Source organism: Myotis nattereri (assembly GCF_964212035.1).
Source record: "Myotis nattereri genome assembly, chromosome: 3".
In the NCBI taxonomy this organism is placed as follows: Eukaryota; Metazoa; Chordata; class Mammalia; order Chiroptera; family Vespertilionidae; genus Myotis; species Myotis nattereri.
The window spans coordinates 114,700,424-114,725,773 of NC_138077.1; the positions used below are offsets into that span (position 1 = coordinate 114,700,424).

Consider the following 25,350-nt stretch of genomic DNA (forward strand, 5'->3'; position numbering starts at 1 on the left):
GGACATCAGTGCATTTCCTCTGTACCCGCCAGGATTGCTGTGGAGCTGGAATGCGTGGAGGGCGCCAGTCAGGCTCCCCACTGAAAATCTCAGTAACAATATCAATCTTTTCTGGGAACTTTCTAGAGGCCTAGTCTTTTCACACAGGGGTTTCATTGAACCTTCATGGCAACTTGGCAGTGTCCTCCTCGTGGTTCCCATTTAACAGATGGGGAAGCGGAGACTCAGGAGGCAGAGTCTTTGCTCAGGGTCACCCAGCTAAATAGGAGCAGAGAGGAGAGACTGGTGAGCTCCATTTTATTCGAGTTCTGAGCTGAAGCCACCTGGACTTCTGGAGGGACATTTTTTTTTTTTGGAGATATGAGTAGATTCAGAGTTCAGAAGGGTGTGGTGGAGGGGAGAGTGGAGATTGCATACTGGAAGCCAGGAGACCCTGGTTATTCCCCTGGTCTCGCTGAGTCACTGGAGACTTTGGGCAAGTCTCTTGACTTCCTTGAACCTGTCATTCAAGGAGGAACCATGGGCTTCATGTCTGGGGCTCTGGGAGTCTATTCCTTGATTCCAGGGCCATCAGAACCTCTGCTGGGGCAGGATAGCAGGGGCCAGAGGACCTGCCACTGCCCTCTCTATAGCTTCAGCTACTCCCAGACCCCATCGCTCACCTGCTTCCACCACAGACTGTATCATGCCAGGGCCACCACACAATCTTTCTCTGGCCTGGAGCCCTCCCTCTGCACTACCCCCCCCCCTCCCCCCCCGCCAAACACACAGACAGCTTCCTAGCTGCTTCTCCATGCTCAAAAGCTACCATGCAAGATGCCTTCTGCTCTGACACTGTCCTGTTCTACATTCTTCAGAGTCCTCAACTGCTACTGAGTTTTTTTTATTTTTTATTTTTTAAATTTTGTTTTATTGCTTAAAGTATTACAAAGAATATTACATATGTCTCCTTTTTCCCCCCCCTTGACATTCCCCCGGCCTCCCCTACACTACTGAGTGTTTTGATCTCCCTATCTGTACCCCATAAAGTCAAGGCATGTCTAAATCTCTCTTGTCAGTTTTCTCAGCCCCTAGTGTGGTATCTGGCACATAGTAACTGTTTAAGAAATATCTGTTGAGTGAAGGAATAAGGCACATGGCTCACTCAGTCAAGGAGACCAAGGGGATGGCTGGCTTTGATGGAAGTTCTTCCTCTGCTCATGGGCAGGAGGTAGAGGTGATGGTCAGAGGCAAGAGGTAGAGGTGGATGATCAGGGGCAGGAGGTAGAGGTGATGGTCAGGGCAGAGAGGGTGGTGCTGTCCCTGGAAGGTACATGGTCAGTGATGGTCAAGCCCAGTATCTGCTGCTTATGGGCCCCATGTGGTAGATCCAGGAAAGAGGCTGGGCTGCGGTCAGTAGGACTAGAGTGAGTATCATGCCCTTACAGTAGAGAGTAACTCAGATGCGGGAGCTGGGCTAATTGGGTTGGAATCCTTGGCAGGTTACATCACTTCTCTGGGTCTCAATTTCTATGTCTGTAAAATGGAGATAATAACAGCCCACACCTCATAGGATTATTGTAGGATTAAGTGAGTCGATCTATATTGAGTGCTTAGAACAGAGCCTGGCAAATAGTAAGCAATTTTATGACTTTGCTATGCTTATTATGAACATTGGGTACATTGTCTCACTCCACTTCTGCAGCAATCAAGCAGCCATCTCTAAACTGTCTTCCAGATCTTGTAAAGGACAAAGGAGATGGCATTCAGGAAATCACCTAGCGGGAGGGGCACTCTCAGGCCAATGGGGTGGTCCTTCTCAGAGTATTGCCATGGTCAGGGTCTGGGTGTGCTCTGGAGTTGTTGAGATAGCATGTGACCTCTGGGCTTGCATCTGGACTCTGCCGGAGCAAGTCTCCCTGAGCTTCAGTTTCTCCACTGATAAAATAAGGAGCTGTTAGTCACCTGGGTTGGGTGAAGAAGGAATAGATAGATGGCTGGAGTTCGCTGTGGCCTTTCATGCTGAAAGTCTGAGATTCTGGGATCCTTCTCTACCTTTTTACTGTCATTAAAACCAGCTCTTGGCTCAGCAAGCTTATCTCATTTGAGTTGATGGGGTCTTACAAATTATTTATTAAGAAGTCTTAACTAAGTGACATCTCTTGACAGCAATAAAGGTATTTTTATAAGAGTTGATGTCGTAAGCCCAAGTAATGGTAAGCTTTCAGACACAGCAAAGAGCCAGGAAGGGAGGGAGGCTGGGACTGAGAAAGGACACTGCCAACCTGGCCCCAGAATCCAAGTCTGGCCGGTGTCCAGGTGGGCGGCCTCAGTGAATGGCATTACTTGTCAGAGCCTCGGCTTCCTCACCTGTCAAATTGTGAGAAAAGGTGGCTATCCAATAGGGCTATTGTGAAATATCACAGAGATAGCCAAATATGGGTCTGGCACATAATAGATGATCAACAAATGTTACTTTCTTTCCACCCTTCTCCTTCACCCCAAGCCAAACCCCAACCTCAGGCCTCTGGCTACCTCTGTGCAGACATGGCTTCTTGGGGAAGCCATGCTGCCTGGGCTGGGGGTCATCCCCACCCTGCCTCGCAGAGCCTCTTGGGATCTCGGTTGGGTTGTTCTCCTTAAGAGCAGGTGAGCACACTTTCCAAAGCACTGCATGGAAGCACTAAATAAAGGTCACGTGGTTGTTGGCCACTGTCTGGAGCTTTCTTTCATTCGTTCATTTATTTATTTGACAAATATTTACTGAGTGATTACCTACTACTTGTAACAAAGTGTTTGCCTTCAAGGAAATTACATTCCAGAGGGGCAATGGAGGTGGTAGGTGAGGTAGAAGAACAGACAATAAACAAGTAAGTCTAAATATAAGGAAAGTTATGGAGAAAACTAAAGTAGGGATGTTTCTCTCTGCACCTCCCAACAGTGACTGTAATTTCATCCATTATAATAATTATAATACTCACTGTTGTTTATTTAAGCATTGGGTATATGACAGGTGATACCTACTTCTCTCTACAGGGTGGCTGATATTAACAGATATGGAAATAGAGGCTCAGAGAGGTTCAGTGACTTGCTCTGTCTGGCAGGGTTCAAATTGGAATTTAGGTCTGCTATTCATTTATCCCTCACACATTATGGTGCGAGTTGTAAACAGTGGATCAAGACAGACATGGTCCTTGTCCCCTTGTAAATCCATTTGGATGGGCAGATAGACCTTGGATCAGCCCCATACACCATGAGGCTGTCTTGTTCTTAAAGGTATCATGGAGCACGATGTGGCAAAATGGGACACAGTGGTAATAATAACAATGGCTGGTGTTTACTGAACACTTACTACATGCCCAGTGCTGTGCTCAGCACCTTTCCCTCATTCTGTTTAAATGCTGTTATTCCCATTTCACAGAGTAAACAGGGGCTTACAGCAGTTAACAGGCCTGACATTAGTGACACAGTCAGCCTGATGCCCAGGGCAGTTTCCCCAGTGGTCAGTGTTGGAGGAGAAGGGAGATGGGACTGGGTGGTGTTAGCCTAATGTTGGTGGGCAAGGCCAATGTCAAGATATCAAGGGATCAACAGTGACCCTTTAGCATCTGGAAGTATTAGACTTTACCAGCCAGTACCTGGGTCCCTGGGACCTCTGAAGCCAAGAATGACTGCACCTCAACATTTCTCAGACTTTAGGCCACCGCCTTCACTCCTCAGCAGGTGCTGAGGTGAGGGAGCTAGGTGGCCCCTGATAAGACTTCACTCTGGTCTGGAGGCCCACCTTAAGCTCAGGGGAGTTAAATGTGTTGTTGTGCAGCTGCCCTTCACCCATTTGGAATCTGATGAGAATCTTGCATGGGTAGCGAGCCATTATCATTATGCTTAACTAGTGTCGGTTGTCATCATTTGCAAAGTCATGGGGCTCAGAGAGACCCCAGGGATTGGTAATCACTTGGTGGTAGAGCTCCTGCACACAAAATCACCAGGAAGGAGGTTGGGCTGGCAGCCCCTATGCTGCCCCTGGCCCCACCTCCCATAAGGAGCCTGGGAGAAAGGCAAGTCTCAGATGACAGGCCAGGCCCCACCCCTTCCAATTTACATACTCCACTCAAGGTCTGATTAAGGGGACCTAGTCTCCTTTCTTGGAGTCATTTAATCTCTGGGGACAGTTCTTGGTCTGTGTGGAGTGTCCAGAGGCAGAGTCCGCAGCTCAGCTCTGCAGCCCACCAGGCGAGCGGCCTGAGCAAACCAGACCTTTCTCTTGGCCTCAGTTTCTCCAATTGTAAAGGAAGATAAATGAAGGCTTCGACTGCTTACTGCACAGCTCTCTTATAAAGAACTGTTACTACTGCCATAGATAGAAATTGCAATAAATTTAATAGTTGGGGCCATTTCTCATGCCAGTCTCTGTGCTAAATGCTTTACCTTTGTTAATTTTGTTCTAGTCCTAAATGAGTGGGTAGTTAGCATCCCTATTTTATAGTAGAGAAACTGGAGCACAGAGAAGTTGATGATCCAGCTAAGGTCACACAGTTAGGAGTGATAGAACAGGGACTCGCCAGCACCCATCCTGCTCTCTCTATACTTTTCATCTGACATTCTTTTTCTTGATGTCGGCGAGGGTCTAATCTGACTGTAGGCTGTCCCCTTCAGTGTAGTCTTACCTGTCTGTTGACATCTGGAGCAGTTAGAGCTGCTGCTCAGGGGCTTTATCTTTGGGACCAGTCTTCCTGCTTGGCTTGGATACCCTGGGAACATGCAGAGGAGTAAATTAAAAACATGCAGAGGTAGAAATGAGGTTGCAAATCCCAGGAGATTCTGGTTGCCCACCCCTCACTCTTCCACCTCCTGCTCTGGCCAACTCAGACCCACCTGCTTGCTGCCCAGCTTTGGGGGAAGATTTTTCTAATCTGCCCTCTCCCTGGGAGTCTGTCCATTAAATGCTCTTGTCCAATGTCCTGCTTGGGTGGAACTTGAGGCCTGATCGCCTGTCCTCATGACCTTAAATTTCAAAGCCCCCTCTTTCCCAAAGCCCAGCAGCAGGAGATGGTCACTCTGTTCCTACCTGCCCTTCTGGTGGTCAGTTCTGTCTTCAACACATGGCCCCAACAGGCTCCCTTGCCTTCCAGTGAGCCCAGCGGAGCATTGCTAGTTCTTATGCACCATTTATTAATTTCACAAAACAAAAGCATTGTCAGGTATCCAGCCTGCCAAATTGTCAGACCTGTGTGCATGTCCACCCCGTTGATGTGGCTTTGTCCCAGGCCCTCTGTCAGGAATTTATTACACACATGAGGTGTGTAATACCAATGTGAGAATATGTGCAGAGTCAGGGACCCAGTAGGTGTGTGATGGAGCTGGAATTTGAGCCCCCTGTTTTAACAGGATGCTGTGGATGGGCTGGCCTGGAATGTCAGAGTAAAGTGGCTTGGGCTACAGGAAGCCACTCAGTGGTGATTGGGTGGGGGCAGGGGAGCACAGGTTGTCTGTGTCTTAGCAGCCCGGGTTAGGGTGGCCATGGGTGGGTGGGAAAAGGGTGTGTCTGAGTGTGGGTCCCAGTGACCTGGGACTTAAAGCAACTTGGAGGCTGCTTTATCCACCTCCCGCACTGCTTAAGCCACTTCATCCCAACATCCTGAAACACTTCTCCCCACTCCATCATGCCTGCTCAGCACTACTTCATCTCCTGCTCCAGCTTTGGGGGCCTTTCCCAACAGGCTGCTCTCCCTGAAGCCCACACCACCCTGGCTCTGAGTGCGAACTTGCTGAATGCCCACTCGGAGTTCACGCTGCACACAGGGCTTCCTACAGAGTGCCTTGGTCCACCTTCATTCTGTGCAGTAGACACTGCTTGCGAACCTGTTTGAGGCCCAGAGAGGCAAAGAGTGTGGGTGGCAGCATTCCTGCACACTGGCTACTCAGGACCCTTCCACCCCCACTAAGAGCCCAGCACCACTGGGCAGAGCCATCGTCAAATAGCTGGGAAGACTTGTGGAAAGTGACTTCTCAGCAGCTGCCCAGACCCCTTACTGAACCTTCCTGTTCATGTACCTGCTCTTTTCCACCCTGACTGTGGGCAGTCCTCACTCCTCTTCCCCAGCCCCTGCCTTCTAGAAGACCAAGGCCTGAGGATGCCGATGTCCAGGGTCCAGGTCCCAGCCTTCCCTGGAGATGCTCACAGTCTGGCCAAGAGGAGTGGGTGAGCCTGCGGCTGGCAAGTGACACGCAGCAGTAGTAACAGGGGCTCTCAGAGAACAAGGGCTGTGTGTCAGGCACCTGCGAGGAGTCAGACGCAGAGCTGGGAGTGCTAAAAGGATTTTTAGCTTCTAGTTCTTATTTTTGAACACTTAACAAGATAACATTCAAACAAATTTTAAAAGTTAGGATGGATTAATTTACAGTAAAATAATTAACTTAAAATATCAGCCCTTTCATTTAGGGCCAAGGAGGCCAATAGTTCCCATTTAAACGGATTTACAAAATTTATATTTTAACCTATATTTGATGGCATTGAAATATAAAAAGCATACAACTTCCGTTGAGACCTTCCCTTCCCTTCAGAGTATAATTCATACAATTGCTCCTTTGTTCAGTTCTCAAACTTTTAAAAAATCACCAGTTCTATTTTGAAATATATCTACAACTCCACTGATAACAAGAAGACTCTTAAAACAATTCTTATAGGACAAACTCTTACTGCTTTCTGTCATTGCCATGAGAAAAGTACTGTTGCAGAGTTTCCCTTTTACCTCTGAGTACATGGGACTCAGGGAGGGCTCAGCACTGGCTGAAAGTCACAGGACCAGAAATGGATGCTCCTGAGATGTGAGCCCAGGCTCAGGCTCCGGAGTCTGTGAGCAATGCAGGTGTTGAAGAAATGCTGTTTTGAGGGTTGTTGCCAGATGCTGTGAGAGCTGTTCACGTGCACAATTTACGCCCTAATTTGAGTGTTGTGGGGAGTGGGCGGTCATTCACAGGGTTGTCCCATCCTCTGGCCTTGGGAGCCTGGGCCAGCAGCCCACACATCTCTCTCCTCCCCTGCCCAGTCAGCTACCTAAGGGCAGGCAGCGATTGGGGCTTGAGTGGGCGTGTGCATGACTGGTGCTCAGGCTTGGTCATCATCCCAGGATGGACCTCTCGGAGATAAGGAATGGGTGCTCAGTGGATCTTTGTGGAGCTCAGCCTCCCTTCTTATCCAGGCTGGTCTCCTCCCCGGATATCCTGGACCTGACCCCAGGCTTTCACCCTCTCCTCACAGGGAGCCGGGAGGCCGCCTTCACCTATGCCATCATCGCTGCTGGCGTGGCCCACGCCATCACAGCTGCCTGCACCCAGGGCAACCTAAGTGACTGTGGCTGCGACAAGGAGAAGCAAGGCCAGTACCACCGGGATGAGGGCTGGAAGTGGGGTGGCTGCTCGGCTGACATCCGCTACGGCATCCGCTTTGCCAAGGTCTTCGTGGATGCCCGGGAGATCAAGCAGAACGCCAGGACACTCATGAACCTGCACAACAATGAGGCGGGCCGGAAGGTAGGGCGGGAGACCTGGGACAGCCTGCTCCCAGGCAGCAGGGCTCCAGGAAAAGCCACAGAGTTCCTCCCTTAGCTGGCTCTGCCCTCCCCAGCTGCTGATAGGGCTCAGGGTGTGGCATGAAGCTTGTCAGTTACTAGAGAGGTTGAATAACTGAATCTAGGTGAAAACAAATTTGATATAACAGCGAGATGGAAAGAGGGAGGCTTGTGAACTCTTATCCTTGGGTCCACAAAATCAGCTGTGCAAACTCTGATTGGGGGAGAGGTTAAGATGGGTTGAGCAGGAGTCATTCCTTAAAAGCAGGGCCGCTAGCATGTCATTGATCACCACAGCTGGAATCTGGCACTCAAAATAAAGGCACCTTTTTGAGTGCCTCCTCAGGTGCTCTTGGATTCTGAGCTCAGCTTGGAAGAGAGCTAGGAATGTTCCAGGATATTTCTAGTGGAGGTGGCTGGGACAGAAAGGGGCTGGACACCCATCCCATGAAAAGCTGGCTGTCCTAAGGCAAGGAAGCAGAAGGGCCCAGAGTGCAGAGTGAGGGCCCACGGGGTGACGGGATCATGGAGAAGTAGGTCCCGCTGTGAGGAGCCAAGCCAAAGCCATGAGATATGGAGTGAGTTACCAAGAAAGGAGTGAGCTCTTTATCCCAGGAAGTATTTGGGCAGAGGCAGCTCAAGGTACCCAAGTCAGTGCTCCTGGCTCAGGCTGTGCCCTGGGCTGCAGCCTGAGGCTGGGAGTATGCTCTTATGTGCCTTTGAAGGCTGAGGTGCTCAGAACCCTTCCTGGAACCCCTAGGCCCAGGAGATGCTGGGAGAGGAAAAGCTCAGATGTCAGGTGGAGCTCTGTGGTGAAGTGTCTGTGAGCCAGGGCAGATGGAGAGGGGGGCTTAGGGCTACCTGGGTTGGAACAGACCACTGCAGCGATAAGACTTGTGCTGACACCACCTGGGGCCACAAATGCCGGTACCCAGGGTGGCTGGGCAGGAGCAAGAGTGACAAAGACCTAAAAAACCATACACAAGGCTATATTGGACCCAGGAATGCAGACCCCATCCACAGGCCACCACTGTGGTTGTGCAGGAAGGCCAGCCCACTGTGGGCAGACCCTGAGTTTAGACTCAGATTTTTATGTACCATCACTTCACTTTTAAGTGTTGGCATTTCAAATTGATTGTCAACAGTAGAAAAGGTAAAAAAGAAAGAGGATTACCAGAGGCTCAAGTATTTAACTGGCTAAGTGTGGGCTATGAACACCCCATTTGGGTGACAGATGTATTAAGTGGCACATATCTTGCTCTGCTGGAGCATGTCTGTGGACCAGGCAGTCTTATAGCTCTGGATGTATCAGCTCGCCTAATTCTCAAGGCTTCTCTAAGAACAGTAGCATCATTATCCCCATTTTACAAGTGAAGAAATTGAGGCTCAGAGTGGGTAAGTAATGGGCTCAGGGTCCCATCTCTACTAATAAAAGGGTAATATGCTAATTAGGACCTCTTCCAGATGTCTTCTGGATGTCCATCTGGACAAAGCCACAGAGGCTGTGAGGGCCTTGGGCTGGGGGCATGGGCAGGGCCCACGCGGGAGAGGCGGGGCGGGCCTGTGCCGTGGGCTGGTCCAGTGTCATGGCCCCTTTTGCAGGCCTGGGGCTCAGGCAGCCATGAGCCCCAGCAGCTGTGAGGCCCAGGGCTCAGGCCTTGCAGCTGTGGAGGCTGGCAGTGACAGCAGCAGCAGGGTGATGGGGGCAATGCCTTTCCCTGTTCGGCCAGTTGCCTCCCACAGAGGGAGGCCAGACTGCCACTTAGGTCCAAGGGGAGCAGGCCTAAGCCATCAGTAGGACATCCCCTGAGGGCTCCCAGACTGTGAGAGGGGGCAGGCCTGGCTGAGGGACCTCCCCCCCCCCCCCCCCCCCCAGTGCATGAATTTTCATGCACTGGGCCTCTAATAGTTAATAAGCAGTGCCAGAATTCTGTCTCTGAGCTGACATTCTTTTTTTAAAATATATTTTTATTGATTTCAGATAAGAAGGGAGAGGGAGAGAGAGATAGAAACATCAATGGTAAGAGAGAATCACTGATCGGCTGCCTCTTGCACACCCCACACAGGGGATTGAGCCTGCAACCCAGGCTTGTGCCCTTGACTGGAATCAAAACTGGGACTCTTCAGTCCACAGGCCAATGCTCTATCCACTGAGCCAAACCAGCTAGGGCAAAGCTGACATTCTTTATATAGCATACACTGCTGTTGCATGGTGGTCAGAAGGCTGCCTGGAGGCTGGCACTGGGCTGCCTGGTTTAGATTCCAGCTTTATTATTCCTTCCCTGGAAGGAAGTGGAGCTGGCAGGAGTGTCCTCAGGGCTGAGGTGAGGAGGGAAGGAGACAAGGCAGGAGACCACTTACCCTGGGGCCTGGTACAGAGTTTGTCCTCAGCACAGGGCGGCTGTGATTACAGGTTGTGCAAACACGTAACGCAGGAGGGAGTCTGTCTGGCAGGTGTTGGGGGTAAGAGGGGTAGCCTGCACACCTTAGAGAGGAGCAAGGTTCCCCTCTTGCAGATGAATGGGAGAGGACAAGCTGGCCCTTCCTCCAGCCTTCAGGTGCCCTTCCCTCCCTCCTCTTCTAGAGCCTCTGGCCACATCCTGTGTGTAAGAGCCTCCCAGGAGTCTGGGTGAGTCACACTTGCAGAAACTCACCTGACACGATGCTGTCCTGGGTTAATTGGAAGGCCCTGCCTGGCTGGCAGCTCCTGTGCAGCCAGCACATCCCTCCAGGCTTTTCAGCTATTCATTTCTTCTAGTTTCTGTGGTCAGGTCACTCTTTAGGGCACAGGGCACAGGGCACAGGGCATAGGCTTCCTTCTGCCCTTGAAACACTCCCTGGAGGCAGAAAAAGGGAGTGCTTCAAGAGTCTTCCCTCTTCCAGCCTCCATTTCCTTATCCGTGGCTACCTGGTTGAGCCACTGTGAGAATTAAAGAAGAGAATTCTTAGCTTGGGATAAGAAAGGTTCAGTATATCCAGTGGGAAAAGCTTTCACAAGCCACAGAGCTCCACAGCGTGAGGGCTGCGGCTGCTGTTCCAGGCAACTCTTGGGTGGTGCAGATGCCGGAACCTGTCAGACATCATAAGATCAACCTTAGTGGCTTCCTGGAGGAGACAAGTGAGGTTTGGCTTGGCAGAGAAGAGAGGTGAAGGCAACACAGGTTTGGTGTGGGGAGGCAGTGGTCAAAGGTCCAGAGGTGAGGGCTTAGGGCAAGTTCAGGGGCCTAGACTGGCTGGTCTGTGAGTCACAGCAGCTAGAGAGCCTGCATGGTCACCTGCCAGGCCAGGGAGTGAGAGCCTTGATTTGTCCCCTCAGATCTTTCTGCAGTTGCTGTCAGGTTTCAGCTCAGATGACCCCCTTCAGACAAGCTTCCTTTTCATTTCCTTCCTAGCCTTTTCTCAGATGTCATCTTGTTCCTTTCTCTCCCACCCCACTCCATACCAGATCATGAGTTTGAAGTGTCTCATTCACAGCTGCACCCCCAAGGCTGGCATCAACAAGCCAGTCTCTGTGCAGAGTGAAGAGTTGAGTACCTATGGTCACTGGTGAACCACTGATGGTTCTGGAGCAGGGAAGGGGCAGAACTCATAGACACTGACTCCAGGAAGGCAGAGTGAGGCCCTGGGCGGGATCAAGAATGGGGTGCAGAATGAGTGCAGACTGGGCTCTCCCAGAATGATGAGGAAAATAATATGGGGTGGGGGATGGGGGGGAAGAGGTGCTAGCAGCCTGACTCTGTATCCCTAATGCACATTCCTGTTAGCCTATAGTCTAGTCACTGCCCTTTCCTTAATTATCTGGTCTTGCAAGACCTGTTTACCTAAATACCCCCATTTCACAGAGGCCATAAACCATGAACCATACACAACCCCTGGAGGGGGTTATCAGCGCTGGTGCCAGGCCAGGCCTTTAGGTGCGGTTTCACATCCACCATCCTAACACAGGGGCTTTTTGCAAAGCCTGCAAAAGGTCCGGAAGTCTGATTCATATTTGGGGGACAAAGAAACCAAAGGGTATAAAGAGAAAGCTTCCTCCATCTTGGCTTGATCAGGATTTGGAAATAGGCTCCCCTGAGTCATGGTACTAGTACATCAGGAAATAAATGTTTTTTTTCCCTGTATCTCTGGGTACTCCTGTGTGTTTTTCGGTCACCTGGTAAATTCCGTAACAAGCTCAGGGAAACCACCAGAAGGGCTCTCCCCATGTTGGCCCAGCTCCACTCTGGCTTGTGAGGACCCTTGTGGGTGACTCCCCGGGATAGCAGTTCAACCTGGAGCTCTGTATTTTCCAGAGCCAAGAAGTGGGATTTGGGACTCCCCAGTGTACATAGGGAAAGGCTTGACCATCCACAGGTCTGGCCCTTTGTGGTGTGGGAGTGCAGACCCAGGCCAGTAGCCACACTGCTCAGCCAGATTCCAGCAGTGGTTTCTTAGCCCAGCCCTCTCTGCTACCGGGCACCTGAGCACCCACACACATATCCAAGTGGTCAGGAGCAAGGACAGCCACCTAGCCTAAGGCTTGGTTTATATCAGTTCTGAGTCCCATCCCTACTTGGAGATATAGTTTCCCCATTTGTCAAATGGGACTATGACATTGATTTATTCTGGATCCCAGGTGCTGGTAGGGCCAGGTGAGGGTACACAGGGGAGGTGCCCAGGATCCTGCTGTGTGCCATTTATTAGAAGGCATGGGGCCTCACCCCAGAACCTCCCCCACAGTAGGCTTCTGTGGGTCACACACACAGAGGAGAAAAGAGGCAGCCCGTAGCCACTCCTGGCTGAGTGTCTTGGAAAGGCTCACAGATGTGTTTATCACTGGCTCCCTCACTTCTGCTGTCAGCAGACAAGACTCAACCTGACCACAGGCTCTGGTGCTTGTTGGCAGCTGTTTGAGAAAAGGAGGAGGCAGGGAAAGTTAGGGAGGGGGTGCGTGTATCGAGGGGCAGAAGTGGTGGCAGATCCAATGAGGGGAAACCGGGGGCAGCCCACTGACTCACCTGGCAGATGGGGAGAATAAACGCTGTGGGAGCATCCTGCCCTCACAAGTCTCCACTCCTCTGGGCAGAACCAGGTGCTGGTCTGCGGATGGGCCACAGGGCTGGGAGATGGGTACCTCTGTGGGACAGCCAGCCTTTCCATTCCCTCATTGTCTCATGCAATTGTGTGGTCTACAGGGTGGAATCAGAATGACTAGGTGAATGGTAGAAATTATAGTCTTTCCCTATTAGAATTTTAGGGCCATAATATTTTTGGATTGAAATCACAGACTGTTCAGATTGAGAATGTAGAATATTAGGTTCACATCCTTCTATGTGGGGTTTGGAATCATAGGATGTTTGGTTGGGAGGGAGAGAGACATAGGGAACACTGGGTTGAAATGTTCAGATGGTAGAATCTTTGTGGCTTTGAATGATTTCTTTCCAGTCTTTTGTGCAGTGGGGAGATGAGCAAACCATGATTCTTTCCCTCAAGGTAATTGGTCTAGTGAAACAGTCAGATAAGAGGAGCAAGAAGTATGATTTAGGGCTCACACCACAGGGGCAATGCCACACAGAATGCTTAAGGGAGCCCAGGGAGGGAGTGCTCTCCCGGAGGACAAGTCTGAAGACCTCTAGAGGAACAAAGGACCATTAGAATGGCTTTGAAGGATAAGTAGGAATCCACCAGGTGGACAGGATAGGTGGGGAAGAGGAGGGCAGTTCAGACAGAGATAACAACATGTATAAAAGCATGAAGTCCTAAAAGAGCATGGTTGGGCTCTGGGGAGTGCAGGGCTCTGTGTGTCATAGTTCCATTTGACAGATGGGGAAACTGAGGCCCCAAGCAGGGATGGAACTCAGAACTGATATACACTAAGCCTTAGTTATCCCAGGTTAGGCAGCTGTCCTTGCTCCTGACCACTTGATTATGTGTCTGGGCCTTTCAGATGCCCTGTAGCAGAAAGTGACCACTTCAGGGCTGGGCTGGGAGACCACCTTCCTGTGATCTGGCTGAGCAGTATGGCCGTTGCCATGGTTGTCCAGGGCCAGGGGCTGGCGTGCTGTGGATGCCTTGCTATACACTGAGAAGAAAGTGCACAGGGAGCTCTGGAGGCCTCAGGGGAGGGAAGGGCCCTCAACAATCCCTTCCCTGGGGTGTGGTGACTGAATTCAAGAGAGGCAACCATGGGTATGAGGGCCCAGCTGGGAGAGGGCTGGCCCCTGCTGGAATGCGCTGCTTGCTCTCAGGGAGGTGAGCTCAGGGGGATGGAATTTCACCTGAGTGAGGAGTCACCTCCCAGTCCCTGCCCAGCCTCTTGCTCACAGAGGGTGCCGGTTTTGTCCCTTCCTGCCCTGCCCCATCTGGTCTGGGTGCTCCTGGGAGCTGGATTCCCACCCTGCCCTGGCCAGAGGCAGGCCTGTGAGTCAGGGGACACCAGGGAGCTGGCAAGGCTGCTGAGGTGGGGCCCCGATAAGGTTTGCCCAGCTATGCTCCTCTCCACTGTCCTGAGGGCCACTTGCATATTTGACCAGAAAGAGTGGTCAGTGGTGGTAAGTTGAGGGGCCGGGGAGCCAGGTCCAGCCTTTCTGGAAGCTGGCTGACCAGGTTGGGCTGTGAGGAGGCCTCCTCAGGCCCTGTGCCCTACATTCCTGCCCCAGATCCAGGAACAGATGTATGTGCGTTCTCACCTTCCCAGATGGAAAGGCCTCTAGCCAGAACTTAAGGGACTTGGATGTTGAGCAAGCCACATCCATCCTTGGCCTTGATTTCTTCTGTGGTGGAAACTTATGGTCTCAGAAGGGTCTTCCAGGTCTGACATGTATGTTGAGTACTTAGGACCAATGGATGTCAACCTTGTCTGCAGCCACACACTCGTGGCGTCCACCAAACTATTCCTGCCTCAGGGCCTTTATACATGCTATTTCCTCTTTCAGAAATGCTCTTCCCATGAATCTTTGGATGACAAAGGCCTTCCCTGACTCTCCTCCTCTATGTCCAGCCATCTCCTTTGGTATACCCTGCTTTATTTTCTATGTGACACTTATCACCATAAGAAATTATCTTATTTACACAGCTCTCTATGTGTTTATTGCCTGTCTTTTCTCACTACAATATCAGCACCATGAGGGACTATATGAGTTCACAGCTGCATCTCTCTGTACCTAGAACAGTGTCTTGTACATAGTAAGTGCTCAAGAAATATTTGTTGAGTACATGAATGAAATGACAAATGTCTGCTCTTACCTTGAGGAATTTTCTGGGAATACAGTTGCCATATTAAAAACAAACAAACAAACAAACAAACAAACAAACAAAACAGTCATCCCAGTTAAATTTGTGTTTGATATAAAGTACTAAACTATTTCCCAGAATGGCTGTGCCATTTTACATTCCCATTAACAAAGTATGAATAATCCAGTTTCTCCACATCCTCACCAGCATTTGGTGTTGTCACTGTTTTTTGGTTTGCCATTTTGATAAGTGTGTGCAACATCTCACTGTGGTTTTAAGTAGTATTTCCCTAAGGCAGGGGTGGGCAAACTTTTTGACTCGAGGGCCACAATGGGTTCTTAAACTGGACTGGAGGGCCAGAACAAAAGCATGTATGGAGTGTTTGTGTGAACTAATATAAATTCAAAGTAAACATCATTACATAAAAGGGTACGGTCTTTTTTTTTTTTAGTTTTATTCATTTCAAATGGGCCAGAGCCGTAGTTTGCCCACGGCTGCCCTAAGGGCTAATGAAGTTGACCATCTTTCCGTGTGCTTATTTGCCATCTGTGTATCTTCTTCAGAGGAATGTCTGTTAATGACTTATGCCAATTTTCTAATTAGTTTGTTTATATTCTTATTGTTGAGTGTTGAGATGATAGTCTTTTGTCAGACATATGGTTTGCAAAGTCACCCCTGCCCCAGTCTGGAGCTTATCTTTTTATCCTCTTCAGGAGGTCTTTTGCAGAGCAAAAGTCTTTAACTTTGATAAAGTCCAATTGATCAAGTTTTCCTCTTATGGATAGTGCTTTTGGTGTTGTCTAAGAACTCTTTGCTCAGCCCTGATCCCCCAAATTTTCTCCTATACTGTTTTCTAAAAGTTTTGTAGTTTTGTTTTATATTTAAGTTCATTATCTGTTTTTAAATTAACTATAAATCAACAAAGGTTTATATATCCTTAAATTTTATTAAAATATACACTACATAAAACAGCATTCTAACATTTTAGTGGTGTTAAGTACATTTACATTATGTGCAACCATCACCACCATCCATCTCCAGAACTTTTTCATTTCACAACTGAAACTCTGTTCCCTCAAACACTAAGTCCCCATTCCCCACATGGACCCTGGCAACACCATTCTACTTTCTGTCTCTCTGAATTAAACTGCTGTAGGGACCGCATCTGAGTGGAATCCTACAGTATTTGTCCTCTTGTAACTGGCTTATTCCACTTAGTATGATGTCCTCCGGGTTCTATTATCCGACGAGTTAACTTTTGTGAAAGGTTCATTTGAGGTCAAGGTTCATTTTTTGAGTCTATTTATGTGCTCAGTCTGGCCACTCTCTTCAGCTCTACAGCCCTGTCTGTGGAGGACAGTGACTTCTCGACAGTGCCAAGGAGAACTGTACAATCTTTTATGCAGTTATTTATTTTTAAAATTTATCCCAGTACAGATGTTCCCTTTATTCCTTCCATTGACCCCCTCCACTCCCCACCGCCCAGCCTTCACTGTACTATGGGTTATGCATATCTATAATAATAAACACGTAATATGCTAATTAGACCAGACATCCTTCTGGATGACCTTCCGGATGAAGCTGGGGCACTCTGGGTCCTGGATGCCGGAGGGAAGCCCAGGTCCCTGGTGCTAGAGGGAAGCCAGTGCCAGGAGCCGGGGGAAGGAAAGCCTACTCTTGCACAAATTTCGTGCATCAGGCCTCTAGTATGCATATAAGTTCCCTGGTTACTCTTTTCCCACCCCCCTTCCCCAATACTTCTGAGATTCATCAGTCTGTTGTTCCATGCTTCCATGTCTCTGAATCTGTTTTGTTCATTGGTTTATTTTGTTCATTAGATTCCACATATGAGTGAGATCATGTGATACTTGTCTTTCTCTGACTGGCTTATTTTGCTCAGCATAATACTCTCCAGGTCCCTCTATGCTGTCTCAGAGGATAAGAGATCCTTCTTTTTACAGCTGCATAATATTCCATGGTATAAATGTACCACAGATTTTTTATCCACTCATCCACTGATGGGCACTTGGGCTGTTTCCAGATCTTAGTTATATAAATTATGCTGCTATGAACATAGAGGTGCATACATTTTTTTTTTGATTGGTGTTTTGGGTTTCTTAGGATACATTCCTAAAAGTAGGATCACTGGGTCAAATGGCAGTTTCATTTTTAATTTTTTTAAGTGAGAATAAGATTATTTATTTAAGTTAATAACATATGGAAGTGTAGTAAGATATAAGAAAGTAGATCAATTAATCGCCTTCAAATTAACATCAAATGCAGCTTATCTCACTTTAAAAAATTTTTATTTTTAATTTAAATTCTTTATTGTTTAAAGTATTATATATGTCTCCTTATCCCACCATTGACCTCTCCCCATCCACTCCCACACTCCAGCACATGCCTTTACCCCCCTGTTGTATGTGTCCTTTGGTTATGCTTATATGCATGCATACAAGTCCTTTGGTTGCTCTCTTACCACCTCTTCCCACCCTCCCCTGCCTTCTCTCTGAAGTTTGGCTGTCTATTCGATGCTTTTATGTCTCTGGCTCTATTTTTGTTCATCAGTTTTATGTTGTTCATTATATTCCACAAATGAGTGAGATCATGTGATATTTATCTTTCTCTGACTGGCTTATTTCACTTAGCATAATGCTCTTCAGGTTCATCCATGCTATTGTGAATGGTAAGAGTTCTTTTTTTTTTTTTTTTTTACAGCAGCGTAGTATTCCATTGTGTAGATGTACCATAATTTTTTTAAGTGAACATATCAAGATTTGATTGTCATATCATAAAACAAAATATGGAGCTTAGAACTGGATCATTTGACCCTTTATCTTTTTATTTCCTCCCAGTTCAAAACATTTGCATCTCTTAATAGCCAGCATTCTCTTAGATCAGCAGTTGGGCTCAACACATTCAAGCCTCAGCACAATCTTCTTTGTAGTTTTAGCCTTTTTTGGAAAATGAACTTAGTCTGCTGACCGTAGCCACTCTGCTTCCTGTCATAACGCCGCTTTCCCTGTGCATACAGAGAATCCCTGCCCTTCTTGTACTGTGTTACTTTGTGACGTTGATGCTTGCCACACTTATAGAAAGTTCGGTGGGTTTTAGGAATGTTCACATGTTTGCGAGAGCGCTATTGGCAGGGAAAGGAAGCTGTACCACAGCTTTTTAATCCACTCATCTGCTGATGGGCACTTAGGCTGTTTCCAAGTCTTAGCTATTGTAAATTGTGCTGCTATGAACATAGGGGAGCATACATCCTTTCTGATTGGTGTTTTGGGTTTTGTAGGATATATTCCTAGAAGTGGGATCACTGAGTCAAATGGCAGTTCCAATTTTAATTTTTTGAGAAAACTCCATACTGTTTTCCATGATGGCTGCGCCAATCTGCATTCATACCAGCAGTGTACTAGGGTTCTCTTTTCTCCACATTTCTGCCAGCACTTGCTATTTGTTGATTTACTGATGTTTACCATTCTGGCAGGTGTGAGGTGATATGACATTGTTGTTTTAATTTGCATCTCTCTGATGATCAGTGACCTTGAGCATTTTTTCATACGTATCTTGGCCATCTATATGTCCTATTTGGAGAAGTGTCTATTTAGGACCTTTGCCCATTTTTTAATTGGATGTCTGTCTTCCTTTTGTTGGGTTGTATGAGTTCTTTATGTATTTTGGAAATTAACCCTTATGAGATATATCATTGACAAGTATGTACAGTGGACTCCCTGTTCATTTTGTTGATGGTTTCTTTTGCTGTGCAGAAGCCTTTTATTTTGATGTAGTCCCATTTGTTCATTTTCTCTTTTGTTTCCTTTGCCTGAGGAGATATATTGGCAAATACATTGCTATGAGAGATGTCTGATATTTTGCTGACTATGGTTTTCTAGGATTTTTATGGTTTTACCACTTACATTTGAGTATTTTATCCATTTTTAGTTTATTCTTGTGTATGGTGTAAGTTGATGGTCTAGTTTCAATTTTTTGCATGTACCTATCCAGTGATCCCAACAACATTTATTGAAGAGACTGTTTTTCCTCCATTGTATGCTTTTGCTTCCTTTGTCAATATTAATTGAGCATAATGACTTGGGTCGATTTCTGGGATCTCTGTTTTATTCCATTGATCTATATACCTGTTTCTTGTGTCAGTACCAGGCTGCTTTGATTACAGTGGCTTTGTAGTATAATTTGATATCCAGTATTGTGATCCCTCCTACTTTGTTCTTTTCTCTCAAGCTTGCTGCTGCTATTTGGGGTATTTTTTAGTTCCATATAAGTTTTTGGAGTATTTGTTTTAGTCCTGTGAAATATGCCATTGGTATTTTAATAAGAATTGCATTGACTGTATAGATTGCTTTGGATAGTATGGACATTTTAATTATGTTAATTCATCCAATCCATGAACCCAGTATATTCTTTCATATGTTTGTATTTTCCTCTATTTCTTTTTTCAGTTTTCTGAGGACATGGTTTTATACCTCTTTGGTTAAATTTATTCCAAAGCATCTTATTTTTTGTTGTTGTTGCAATGGTAAGTGGGATTGTTTTTTTAGTTTCTCTTTCTGAGAATTCATTACTGGTGTATAAAATGCCATTGATTTCTGGATGTTAATTTTGTATCCCGCTACTTTGTTGAATTCATTTATTAAATCTAATAGGTTTTTTTGGTAGTGTCCTTAGGGTTTTCTATGTACAATATCACGTCATCTGTGAATAATGACAGTTTCACTTTCTCCTTTCCAGTTTGGATACCTTTTATGTGTTTTTTTTTTTTTAGTTTCACATTTAAAAAAAATCTTTATTGTTCAGATTATTACAAATGTTCCTCTTTTTCCCCCCATAGCTCTCCTCCACCCGGCACCCCCACCACCAGCCCTCGCTCTCCCCGACTATCCTCATCCATAGGTTTAAGATCTCTTCCCACATCCCCACACCTACTTTCCCCCGAGAATTGTCTGTCTGCTTCCTTTCCATGCCCCTGATTCTATTACATTCACCAGTTTATTCTTTTCATTAGATTTTTTATTCATTTGATTTTTAGATTCACTTGTTAATAAATATGTATTTATTGTCACTTTGTTGTTCATAATTTTTTATCTTTACCTTTTTCTTCTTCTTCCTCTTTTTAAAGAATACCCTTCAGCATTTCATATAATACTGGTTTGGTGGTGATGAACTCCTTTAGCTTTATTCTTGTCTGTGAAGCTCTTTATCTGACCTTCAATTCTAAATGATAGCTTTGCTGGGTAGAGTATTCTTGGTTGTAGGTTCTTGCTATTCATCATTTAGAATATTTCTTGCCACTCCCTTCTGGCCTGCATAGTTTCCGTTGAGAAATCAGCTAACAGTCATATAAGTACTCCCTTGTAGGTAACTAACTGTTTTTCTCTTTCTGCTTTTAAGATTCTCTGTTTGTCTTTTGCCCTTGGCATTTTAATTATGATGTGTCTTGGTGTGGTCCTCTTTGGATTCCTCTTGTTTGGGGTTCTCTGTGCTTCCTGGTCTTGTAAGTCTATTTCTTTCACCAGGTAGGGGAAGTTTTCTGTCATTATTTCTTCAAATAGGTTTTCAATATCTTGCTCTCTCACTTCTGGCACCCCCATAATTCGGATGTTGGTATGTTTGAAGTTGTCCCAGAGGTTCCTTACACTATCTTCAGATTCTTGGATTCTGTTTGCTCTTCCATTTGATTGTTTTTTGCTTACTTGTATTTCAAATCTTTGACTTGATTCTTGGGATCCTCTAGTCTACTGTTGAATCTCTGTATATTATTCTTTATTTCAGTCAATGTATGCTTAATTTCTGACTGGTCCTTTTCCATTTTTTTTGGTATTCTCACTAAGATCCTTGAAGGTCTCACTAAGTTCCTTGGAGGTGTCTAGAAGATTCTTGAGTAACCTTATAACTGTGATTTTGAACTCTATAGCTAGTATTTTGCTTTCTTCCATTTCTTTCATTTGTGACATGTTTCTTTGTCTCCGCATTTTGGCTGCTTCCCTGTGTTTGTTTCTATGTATTGGGTAGCTGCTAAGTCTCCTTGAGTTGATAGAGTGGCCTTGTGTGGTAGGTGTCCTATAGGGCCCAGTGGACACCTGAGGTGAACACTTTTGGTGAACCCCTTTTACCTGAGGTGGACACTCTTGGTGCACCCCTTTCTGGGCTGTGTGCGCAGTCTTGTTGTAGTTAAGCCTTGATTGCTGTTGGTATCACTGGGAGGAATTGACCTCCAGGCCAATTGGCTGTGAGGACCAGCTGTGTCTACAATGGAAGAGTTGCTGTTCAGGAGACACCCTTATGGGGCAGGATTTGCTTCAGTGGGGCTTTGGTGCTCACTGAGTCTGCCCCTTGAGTATGTCACTTATGGACGTGAAGAGTTGTAATCTCCCTTTTATATTTTCTTCTTGTCTGATCACTGTAGCTAAGACTTCCAGCACTATGTTGAATAAGACTGGTGAAAGTGTCTTGTTCCTAAAAAAAATGCTTTTAGTTTTTGTCCATTGAGTATGATGTTGGCTATAGGTTTGTCATATATGACCTTTATTACATTGAGGTATGATCCCTCTATTTCCCACAATGCTGAGAGTTTTCATTAAAACTGGGTGCTATTTGTTGAATGTTTTTTGCAATTATTGATATGATCATATTATCTTTATCTTTAATTTTGTTTATGTGATGTATTAGATTTATTGATTTGCAAATATTGCCCCAGCTTTGCATCCCTGGAATAAATCCCATTTGGTCATGGTGAATAATCTTTTTAACATATTGCTGGTCCAGTTTACTAATATTATGTTGAGGATTTTGGCATCTATATTCATCAGGAATATTGGTCTGTAATTTTCTTTCTTTGTAGTGTCTTTTTGTGGTTTTGGAATTAGGATAATGTTGGCCTCATAAAAAAAGCTTAGAACTCATTTGTCCTCTTGAAATTTTTTGAATTGTTTGAGGAGGATAGGTGTTAGTTCTTCTTTGAATGTTTGGTAAAACTCCTCTGTGAAGCTGTCTGGTCCAGGACTTTCTTGTTTGCTGGGAGTTTTTTGATTCTTGCTTCAATTTCATCAGCTGTAATTCATCTATTCAGATTTTCTGGTTCTTCCTGATTGAGTTTTGGAAGATGGTATGTTTCTAGGAATTTATCCATTTTATCCACATTGCCCAGCTTGTTGGCATATAGCTGTTCATAGTATTTGCTTACAATCTTTTTTATTTCTGTGGTGTGAGTGGTTACTTCCCTGCTTTCATTTCTGATTTTATTTATTTGGGTCCTCTGTCTTAGTTTCTTGATGAATCTCACTAGTGTATCATCAATATTGTTTATCATTTCGAAGAACCAGCTCTTGGTTTCATTGATCTTTTGTACTTTTTTAAAAAAAATCTCTATGCTATTTATTTCCTCTCTGATCTTTATTATTCCCTTCCTTCTACTTACTCTGGGCTTTTCTTATTGTTTTCTAATTCTTTTAGTTGTAGGGTTAGATAGTTTACTAGAGATTTCTCTTATTTCTTGATGTATGCTCATAGTGCTATGAACTTCCCTCTCAGGACAACTTTTTCTGTGTCCCATAGATTTGGGGCTGTTGTGTGTTCATTTTTGTTTGTTTTAAGGAAGTTTGTGATTTCTTCCTTGATTTCATTGGTAACCCACTTATTGTTTAATAACATGCTACTTAGCCTCCATGTGTTTGAATGTTTTTGAGTGTTTTTATTGTAGTTGATTTCTAGTTTCATGTCATTGTAATCTGAGAAAATGCTTGATATGATTTCAATCTTATTGAATTTGTAGACTTATTTTGTGTCATAACATGTGGTCTATCTTTGAGAATGTCCTATGTGAACTTGAAAAGAATGTATATTCTACAGCTTTGGGGTGAAATGTTCTGTAAATATCAGTTAAATCCATCTGATCTATCATATCATTTAGGGTTACTGTTTCCGTGTTGATTTTTTGTCTGGAAGATCTATTCAGTTCAGTCAGTGGGCTGTTGAAGTCCCCTACTATGACTATATTGCTATCAATCTGGTCCTTAATGTCCTCTGAGTTTTTCTTATATATTTAGGTGCACCTATATTGGGTACATATATGTTTACCAGGATCATATCCTCTTGCTGGATCAATCCCTTTAGTATTAATTATGTCATGACCTTCCTTGTCTCTTTCTATGGCGTTTCATTTGAGGTCGATTTTGTCAGATATAAGTATTGCTACCCCTGCTTTTTTTTTTTATTTCCACTTGCATGGAAAAATTTTTCTATCCTTTCACTTTCATCCTGTCTGAGTCTTTTGTTTTGAGGTAGTCTTTTATAGACAGCATATACATGGGTCATATTTTCTTATCCATTCAGCTACCCTATGTCTTTTGACTGGAACATTTAACACATTTACATTTAAGGTTAATATTGATAGGTACTTATTTATTGCCAGTTTTTGTTCTTTATCTTCCTCTCTCTCTCTCTCTCTCTCTCTCTCTCTCTCTCTCTCTATATATATATATATATATATATATTTTTTTTTTTTTCTCTTCTTTCAGAAGTCCCTTTAACATTTCTTGCAATGCTGGTTTAGTGGTAATACACTCCTTTATTTGTGTGTGTGGGACACTCTTTATTTCACCATATATTTTGAATGATAACCTTGCTGGATAGAGTAGTCTTAGTTTCAGATACTTGCTTTCCATTACCTTGAATACTTCATGCCATTCCCTCCTGGCCTGTAGAGTTTCTGTTGAGAAATCAGCTGACAGCCTTATGAGAGATCTTTTTTAAGTAAGATATTGCTTTTTCTCTTGCTGTTTTTAAGAGTCTCTCTCTCTTTCTCTCTCTTTCTCTCTCTCTCTCTCTCTCTCTCTCTCTCTCTCTCTCTCTTTAAATTTTTGACATTTTAATTATAATGTGTCAGGGCATGGGTCTCTGGGTTTTTCTTGTTTGGACTCTCTGTGCTTCTTGAACTTGTGTGTCTTTTTCGTTCACTAGGTTAGTGAAGTTTTCTGCCATTATTCCTACGAATGGGTTCTCTATCCTACAATCATTTACTTTTTTTAAAATTTTGTTTTATTGCTTAAAGTATTACATATGTCTCCTTTCCCTCCCCACCCCTTGACATTACCCCGGCTTCCCCTAACCCCCAGGCTCTTATGTCCGTTGGTTATGCTTATATGCATGCATACAAGTCCTTCAGTTGATCTCTTACCTACGCCCCGCCCCCAAACCTCCCCAGGCTTCCCACTGTAGTTTGACAGTCTGTTCAATGCTGCTCTGCCTCTGTATCTATTTTTGTTCATCAGCTTATAATGGTCTTTATTATCCATAAATGAGTGAGATCATGTGGTATTTTTCTTTCATTGACTGGCTTATTTCACTCAGCATAATGCTCTCCAGTTCCATCCATGCTGTTGCAAATGGTAAGAATTCTTTCCTTTTTATAGCAGCATAGTATTCCATTGTGTAGATGTATCACAGTTTTCTAATCCATTCATCTGCTGATGGGCATGTAGGCTGTTTTCAAATCTTAGCTATGGTGAATTGTACTGCTATGAACATAGGGATGCATATATCCTTTCTGATTGGTGTTTCTGGTTTCTTGGGATATATTCCTAGAAGTGGGATCAATGGGTCAAATGGGATTTCCATTTTTAACTTTTTGAGGACACTCCATACTGTCTTTCATAGTGGTTGCACCAGTCTGCATTCCCACCAGCAGTGCTCGAGTGTTCCCTTTTCTCCGCATCCTCTCCAGCACTTGTCATTTGTTGTTTTGTTGATGATAGCCATTCTAACAGGTGTGAGATGATACCTCATTGTTGTTTTGATTTGCATCCCTCAGAAAATTAGTGACTTTGAGCATGTTTTCATATGTCTCTTGGCTTTCTGAATGTCCTCTTTTGAAAAGTGTTTATTTAGGTTGTTTGCCCATTTTTTGATTGGATTGTTTATCTTCCTTTTGTTAAGTAGTATGAGTTCCCTATAAATGTTGGAGATTAAACCATTATCGGTGATAACATTGGCGAATATGTTCTCCCATGCAGTGGGCATTCTTGTTTTTTTGTTGATGGTTTCTTTTGCTGTACAGAAGCTTTTTATTTTGATGTAGTCCCATTTGTTTATTTTCTCTCTAGTTTCCAATGCCCTAGGAACTGTATCGGTGAAGAAATTGCTTTGGCATATGTCTGAGCTTTTGTTGCCTTTGGATTCCTGTAGTATTTTTATGGTTTCCTGTCTTACATTTAAGTCCTTTATCCATTTTGAGTTTATTTTTGTGTATGGTGTAAATTGGTAGTCTAGTTTCATTTTTCTGCATGTATCTGTCCAATTTTCCCAACACCATTTATTGAAGAGACTATCTTGGCTCCATTGTATGTTCTTGCCTCCTTTGTCAAATATTAATTGAGCATATTGGTTCGGGTCGATTTCTGGGTTCTCTGTTCTATTCCATTGATCTATATGTCTGTTCTTGTGCCAGTGTCAGGCAGTTTTGAGAACAGTGGCTTTGTAATACAGCTTGATATCTGGTATTGAGATCCCACCTACTTTGTTCTTCTTTCTCAGGATCGCTGCAGCTATTTGGGGTCTATTTTTTTTTATT

General features: G+C 45.1%; 1 protein-coding gene across 1 annotated transcript in view; it reads left to right on the top strand.

Moving 5' to 3' along the window:
* Positions 1-25,350, top strand: part of WNT7A (Wnt family member 7A) — a 104,559-nt gene that overhangs the window by 20,680 nt on the left and 58,529 nt on the right. The window contains exon 3 of the mRNA XM_081086162.1: positions 7,241-7,512. Within this exon, the coding sequence (XP_080942288.1) occupies positions 7,241-7,512 (272 nt within the window). The remainder of the gene's footprint in view (positions 1-7,240; positions 7,513-25,350) is intronic.